This window comes from Papaver somniferum, chromosome 1, assembly GCF_003573695.1.
Source record: "Papaver somniferum cultivar HN1 chromosome 1, ASM357369v1, whole genome shotgun sequence".
Taxonomy (NCBI): domain Eukaryota; kingdom Viridiplantae; phylum Streptophyta; class Magnoliopsida; order Ranunculales; family Papaveraceae; genus Papaver; species Papaver somniferum.
Window position 1 is genome coordinate 23,049,532 of NC_039358.1, and position 7,969 is coordinate 23,057,500.

Here is a 7,969-nt window from a genome sequence, read left to right on the forward strand (position 1 = left end):
GAAACATGAAAAGAGACGAAAGATGATGTATTGAACAAAACAATATAATGTAAATTTGTTTGATTTTCGGTAAAGCAGACTATGACTATTTGGTGCCGGAAGGACGATACATTTAGGAATTATTCAAAATTCTCAAATGTTTTTGTAATTTATGTTTTTGATTAACTACAAGATCAATCTTTTTGACACCATCAGAACATAGTTTTTTGTATCGCCATAACATTTCTTTTCCGGAAAATTAAAAATAAGATAAAAAGGAAGAATTAATAATACTAAACGAATTCCAATTTGTGGTAAAGGAGGATTCATTCACAGTTTTATATTTACGTTATCTCACATTTTGGACGTTTTTTTTTTTTTTTTTTTTTGAATAAAACATAAATGATGGCGTATTTGAAGTTAATATTTGGGGATATGTTTCTCTTATAGAGATTCATATACCTTCTAAAAATGAAATACCAATCCTCACTATCCACCACTCATAATTTTAACGGTTGAAAACATATTGATTTTCAATGACTAATTTTTAAAGTAGTAGATGGCTATGTTATAGTCTCAAAATATGCTCATTTCTGGCAAGTATACGGAACTTTGTAAGAGGAACACACCAATAAAATATTAGCTTCAAACCCTTTATTGTTTAGGTTTTATTCCGAAGAATGACATCCAAAATGTAAGACAATATAAAAATTACAGTGTGAATGGATCTGCCTCATTTGGCATATTGTTAAGAGTAGTTATACACAATTAATTTGAAATCCTTAATTCATAACAAATAAAATAAGGATATAAACTACAAATTGCACCAAATGATGAATAATTGCGACATCCAATGACATCAAAGCGAATCATGACAACAAAAAATCAAAAGGAAGAAGAAATGACATCTAAGTGTGATGACCTAAATATCCAACAAAAAAATAATTATAAAAACATATTTAATCTACTAGAGGTTACTTACATTTTTAGGATATGACTCGACCCGCCTACAGCCTGGACAACAATCCTTGTCCAAATTTGGGACATGGGATGGCACGATCTTAATGGTTAAGAGGGAAATGATTCTAGCATCGGTATTAGTAGCGGCCTGGATGGGGGAATGATCAAAGGTCCAGATTTATTGTCCCATACCTGGACAATAATAGTTGTCCTGGTTCCAAAGTTTTCCATCTCGTACTGGATAAAACTTTTGTCATCCAGTTGTGTAACATTGGAAATCATTTTTGAACTTGTTTGATATCTACATTATATTATTGTCACAATAATACTAATACTAGTATAATGGACCAAATGGGGATTTCTTAAACATTATAACATGTGAAAAATTTAATATACAGTGACAAAAAATATTTATTTTTTCAAAATTGGTAAATACCTCCTCATGGGTATGGATTTGACAGTCTTTTTTAATGCATGAAATCAAATTAAACTGACTGGGGTTAGGCATAGTCCTGTGGGCTAGATATCTAGCTATTAGATTGGCCATCCACGTTAGCATGGGCAACCTCCTAAGTCCTATGGGCTAGATATCTAGCAGCTAGATTGGTCATCCACGTCATCTGGGACCACTATAGAACGTTGTTTGGTTCAGCGTCAGCGCTGTTTGGTTCAGCGTTTTAAATCTCAGCCGTTGGATCATAAAATTTATCTCCCAGCGCTGAACCGTTCAGCGTTAAAAACACTTTTTGAGCGCTGAACTATTCAGCGTTTCAATCTCGTTGATAGTTGAACTGCGAGCACTTGGTAGGAGAGAGAACTATCAAATGCTAGTGTTAACTTTTTTCCCACACTTTTTCATGATTTGCAACACTTTTTGACCAATCTAGCCCATAGGGATTAGCCTTAAACTCGCGGATACTAAAGGGAAGGCGAAAGCCCCACTGGGGTACGTAGTGGTTCATAATTTCGTAGACTGCACTTTTGGTCCAATAGGGTTCCGTAGAGCAATCACAGTGGGCGACCAAACCCATAAATATGGTCTAGAAACGAGACATAGTGGGACGGACTAAAGGGTAAAAGTCGGACCAAAACCAAATCCCAAACTATATTTGGTTTGGGACCAAGACCAAGACCAAATATAGTCGAGCGAACGTATAATGTACGTTTGTTAATAGGCGAACGTATAATGTACGTTTCATGTGAAGCGTTTGTATAATCCCCGTTCCATGGTGAGGCGAAGTTATAAAATACGCTTTGATGGAGCGTATGTAAAATGTACGCCCGACTGGGCGTAAATAAAATGCACGCCTCATGCCAGGCGTTGGTGTTATGTTCGTCCCAGTTACACGAACACTATACAAATCGCCCCATTCCGGCGTTGGTATAGTATACGCCTCACTATATAATCATGTCATGCATTGGCTAATATAAGTGGTGACTAATCACTTATTAGTCTTCTTATAAATACCCGTTGATGGGTGAGTTGTATTGCTCGGTTTTAAGGACCAGTAATAAGATTACACTAAATTTCTCCTTGCGCTAATTTATCTCGTACTTACTTCTCACTGGTCTTTAGTGCATGTTGTATTATATTCGTTAGTAATAATTGCCTTCCCACTAATTATCTACAAAATGTTAATTAGTCTAGTTCGTTGGTATGGTAATTACAAAAAGAGTTAAATAAATAAGTTTCAAGAAAAATGAAAATGTAAAATTCGTTTAGAACCCATATGTACGCCTGATCACAGGATCACGTATTATCTCCGCGTTATCGGGCGAATATTTTAGCTACGTCTATTGGTGGGGTGTTAACTATACACACACCCCACATCCGGCGTTTGTTACATCTACGCCCGTTGTCGGGCGTAATGTTTATGTACGTTTCATCCAGGCGTGCATAATAACTACGCCCATCAGCAAACGAACGTAAAATGTACGCTCGATCATATATAATCCAGTATCATAGCGTTGTAACACGGACTAAATCCAAAATTTAATCTTTTTTGCTCTTTAGTCTTTGATTTTGATCGTACCACTGTAGTTGCTGGAAGTAGACGTATAACGGGTGACATAACGCCATAACGGGTGATGAACGAGGACTTGAGGAGATGGTGGGCGTGCGGCACTTTTTTATTGTTGCGAAGAGAATCTTTTATTTTGAAAGTTGATTAGGGCCCCACCCGTCTTCTTCGCTGGGAAATAAAAGACACCCCAAATCTCATCGCATTTACGCACACCCACTCTTCAGACTTGAGAGTTATATACTTGTGTTTCAGAAGGACAGAAAAGAGAGATACAGAGAGATGGAGAAGTGCAAGGAGAAGAAAGTGTTGTTATTTCATTGCGTTGAGTCTGAAGATCTAGCTAGAAAAGTTGCTTCACAATCAGATTCTATACAACTTCAATCTATTAATTGGAGGTTTGTCTCCCTCTCTATCTCTCTATATCTTTTCGAAAGTTTTTTTAAAACCCTGAATACACATGTAATTTTTTTTTTTTTAGACAACTTGGTTTTCATTTTCACTTGCTCGGTATTATTGTTTGGTGAGCATTGTAGGGTTTAGGGGTTATTTTGATTGTTTTGGATGTCAAGCTGTGTTTTTAATCAAAAAATTATTTTGATTCTTAATTTGAACTTTATGTTGTACCTCGAGGGGATACTTTCCTTAGTGTTAACCAAAAAATTGTATGGAAAGAGCTCATGGCTCTAACCTCTTGAAAAAAAATGGTGTCTTTTTTTGTAATTTTCAGTCTGATTGGAGGCTTGAGAAAGGTAAGTTAAGAGAAAGTGGTAGATGAAGTTTTTCCCCTAAGATTAAAAAATAAAATAAAATTGAGGTTGATAACTCTGGAGAGTTACGGAAAACCCTATCTCAAAAGGGGTTAGGTTTAATTTTTCAATCAAGACACCACGGGACAAGCCAACTAATCTAGTTAATGATTTAGTTTGGGTTGCAAGAACAATAGTGACTCCCTGGAAAATTTACATTGAATGGTATCGAAGGTTGATAAACAAGCTTAGCTACCATACTCTGTCAAGCATTCTGTTTTGCTTTTTTGCTACTATTTTTTTCCCTACTTTTTACATGCATGTAAATTTGAATTCTGTTTTGGTTTGTCATACTTGCAGTTTTATACTTCAAAGTCATTAACGCAAGTAATTTCTTTCTATTACATTTTATGAGTGCGACTACAACTATTCTGGTCATGTATAGCTGAACTGAGTGTTTCTTTTCAAAATTATGGGCGACTAATATAATGTTAATGCATCTTTCAGGAGCTTTGATGATGGATTTCCTAATCTTTTCATCAACAATGCACAAGACATCCGAGGCCAGCATGTTGCTTTCTTAGCTTCTTTCAGTTCCCCAGCTGTCATCTTTGAGCAACTATCTGTCATTTTTGCTCTCCCTAGGTTATTTGTAGCATCATTCACGCTTGTTTTACCATTCTTTCCAACCGGTTCTTTTGAACGCATGGAAGAGGAAGGAGATGTTGCAACTGCGTTTACCATGGCAAGGATATTATCTAATATACCCATATCAAGGGGAGGTCCGACCAGTTTGGTCATCTATGATATACATGCTTTGCAGGTTGGTCCAAATTCAGTACTCACGGTTGAAGATTTTACTTCAACTATGATTTATATTCATCTTGGATAACACATGCTTGTTCTGATTTCTCTATTATTCTCTGTTCTCTCTGTAAACTTTTCCTGATTTCCTAGGTATTGCAAAATCAGTAAACACATATATTAGTTTTACAACAACATCTTCACCAGACGAATCAAGAGTTACCAGAATACATGATATTCCCTGATATCTATCCCTGACAAATCTGTGGGTCACATATGGCTTAGTCAGCCCCTAATTTTCCTGAAGTTTATCCAAATAAAACTATTATAGAAAAATAATTAAATTTACTATTATATCATCCTTTTTCTGCTTGTTTTATCTTCAACGTTGATCCTTTTCTCAGGGGTGGTGCTTATTTGTTGATTTTAATACAAGGTTCAAGTTTTTCTCAGCAATAGACTTTTCACTTCAGATCGAATTCAATACCTTTCACCCTCTTAAACAAATTCGTCTAAAAGACATCAACTTGAATTTTGTTGTGTAACAACAAGATTTGCATGATAAGTTCAAAAACCATCCAAAATCAAATTCTTAACATTTTTTTACGTGTTGTAATATTTTGCATCTTCACAACGTTGCTTCTTATTTGTTGGTTTTAACTATGTGTGTGTTTTCTGCTCATATTTATAATTTAGAACTTTCCTAATTATCATTATTAGTCAAGTTTGTAATTTCTTATGTTGTGTGGTTGTTTTCCTCAGCCATGTTGATTTGATCTTTATCTTGGATTACCATCTTATTTTACAGGAAAGATTTTACTTCGGAGATCATGTTTTGCCATGTTTCGAGACTGGAATCCCCCTATTGAAGCAACGGCTTGATCAGCTTCCTGACGCAGACAATGTATGCACCTACTTAATCAACCTTCCAGTTTAAAAAAAAAAAGCAGTTTCTGTTGGTTCTTTCACCCAAAGCATTATCAGTTGGCCTCTTATGGTTTATCGGTTTCTGGATGAAAAATATGGCTAGGCATCCTAATGATTTGTTATAATTATCAGTTCCTGTACTCAGTTTCTTATTTTTACCCTCCCATGTCATCGGTTTGACCTAATTTGATCAATCTAACAATCATTTGCTTTCTAGATTGTCGTGGCATTTCCAGATGATGGAGCTTGGAAACGTTTCTACAAGCAGTTGCAGCATTATCCCATGGTTTTTATGTTACATATACATCTATTACATTTCACTAATATTTAGTGCCTCTGTTTGCTCGGTCTAATATATCTTGTTGATAGGTTGTGTGTACTAAAGTTCGCGAAGGTGATAAAAGAATAGTTCGACTCAAAGAAGGAAACCCAGCTGGCCGCCATGTCGTTATTGTTGATGATTTGGTGCAATCTGGAGGGACCCTCATTGAGTGCCAGGTATGCAATTTTCAAATTAAACAGACACAATATTTTGTTTCATGAAGAACCGTTTCATTGATTCATGAAAATTCCTTCAATTTTCTTTTCACTCGTAATCCTGTTTTTCTTGCCAACAGCCCTGTTGAGTTAGACTTAAAAAGTTAAAAGAGGGGCATCTCGAGTATAATTATCTATATCAAATACTGGCATTCCATCCAACTCCGATAATCCTTTTTACGTACACAATTGTAAGGTGGAGGGCTTTATAAACTTCTCTGATAATCGTAAATGACGCCATATATATAGGAATAGGAGCATAACACTAACATGCAATGAGCATCATCGTTCCATGAATGGATACTGCTACATGGTTGCTACTAAAGGATAACACATCACGTCCCTTGGGTTCCATTTAATGCATTACAGAAAAGTTAGCAACAGTTGGCATATTATATACAATGGTACACCAAAATACCGTCAAACAACTATTTTTCTTCCGCATAGACAGAATCAGTTTATTAAATGCAACAACTTTTTTAATGTAGAATTTGAATCGCAATGCAAACACATAACCAAAGAAGTCTACAACTAAGGAAACAAATATAAATATTGGGATTGACCTGCTGTTCAGCAGGTTGTCAAGCTAAACCATCGGCTTGCTGAAGCATTCAGTATCCATTTGAATGTGCAGAAGCAAAACAAAAGTTTGTCCAAGTTCCATGCATAAACATTTTCTACTTTAGTCTTTTACAATCGTTTTGGACATTTGTTAGAGGGATACAAGCTATGGGCAACATTGTTTGACGACCAAATCACGTGTCTGTGTTTGACTTGGCTGATGTGATATTTGGTCAGATGATATAGGACTAGTACAACCCATTCTTTATTCATCAGAATAGACTTTTATCATGTATAAGACCCCAAAGACCTGCTATTGTATTGATGATCGTTGTCTTTGTTTTCTATATGCTCAGAAAGTTTTGGCGGCTCATGGTGCTACTAAGGTCAGTGCGTATGTTACCCATGGTGTGTTCCCTAAGCGTTCATGGGAGCGATTTACTTGCTGCAATGAAAGTAGGCACCCTCTTCACCTTTAATCATTCTGATTTCGCTCATTCAGGATTGTAATTATTTTTCAACTTTACTTTTACCTTTCAGAGGAGGGGTCACAACGAGCATTTTCTTACTTTTGGATCACGGATTCCTGCTCACACACAGTGAAAGCTATAGGAGACAAGGCTCCTTTTGAGATTCTGAGTCTGGCTGGGTCCATCGCCGATGCCCTTCAGATCTAATGACAAAAGCATCTGAACTTGTTGAGTTTATAAAAGATGTTAACGCTGAGATTTCTGATGGTTTTCTTTGTCTTGTGTAGTACTAAAGCGGCTCTTTGAAGTTAAATTTTCTGTGTAGAACTGATGGCTTCAATCAAATGTTACTTGAATAATTTACACCATGAGAAAAAAAATCTGCTGTTTTTCTCTCTCCAAGTCAAAACCAAGTTATCTATTGATTCAGCTATTAGGCTGTTTTCATGTACATCGGCTTCCTGTTTCCAAGCCAATAGCATTACCAACAAATACATCCATTCTTTTGTTTTCCAAGCTACAGTACATTTTCCATTAGGAATGGGCTTGATAGTGCATCCCGCTACCTCCTCACACGGGATAAACCAAGAACTCAGTGTTGGAAAATCCATGTATCCTGGATATAGAACACATTTACGGTCAGATATCAAAAAAAGACGCACACTATTACAATGAGATTTTACAATAGTCTACTCAACAAAGTAATTTTTTTTTTAGCTAGAAAAATGAAGCTCTCCCCTCTCCTCTCTCCCTACCTGACCTCCTTCTTTATCCGACCTTTTCTAGCCGTTGGTTAGTGTTTGCTTATGCTAACGGCTAGTCCTAACGGCTAATTTTCGCCGGACCTCTCACCGGAACCTCCATTTTTTTTCTTCCGGATACTACATTTCTCACCCCTTTTCTTTCCCTTATGCTTGCTACTGATCCTGCTTCACTCCATTAACAGTCTCTTTTTGGTTAT

General features: G+C 36.3%; 1 protein-coding gene across 1 annotated transcript; it reads left to right on the top strand.

The window, feature by feature from the left end:
• The first annotated feature begins 3,183 nt into the window (after positions 1 to 3,183).
• Positions 3,184 to 7,407, top strand: LOC113281256 (ribose-phosphate pyrophosphokinase 4). The gene is made up of 7 exons (XM_026529950.1): positions 3,184 to 3,358; positions 4,217 to 4,532; positions 5,322 to 5,417; positions 5,658 to 5,726; positions 5,810 to 5,938; positions 6,895 to 6,994; positions 7,079 to 7,407. The coding sequence occupies exons 1-7, from the start codon at positions 3,243 to 3,245 to the stop codon at positions 7,213 to 7,215; spliced, it is 963 nt and encodes a 320-aa protein (XP_026385735.1). The 5' UTR covers positions 3,184 to 3,242; the 3' UTR covers positions 7,216 to 7,407.
• Positions 7,408 to 7,969: the final 562 nt, after the last annotated feature.

Excerpts from the sequence above, each read along its gene's own strand:
- LOC113281256 (XM_026529950.1), top strand. The coding sequence starts at position 3,243 with ATGGAGAAGTGCAAGGAGAAGAAAGTGTTGTTATTTCATTGCGTTGAG. Across the intron at positions 4,533-5,321 it reads ATGATATACATGCTTTGCAG|GAAAGATTTTACTTCGGAGA; the intron begins GTTGGTCCAAAT and ends CTTATTTTACAG. Across the intron at positions 5,727-5,809 it reads AGTTGCAGCATTATCCCATG|GTTGTGTGTACTAAAGTTCG; the intron begins GTTTTTATGTTA and ends TCTTGTTGATAG.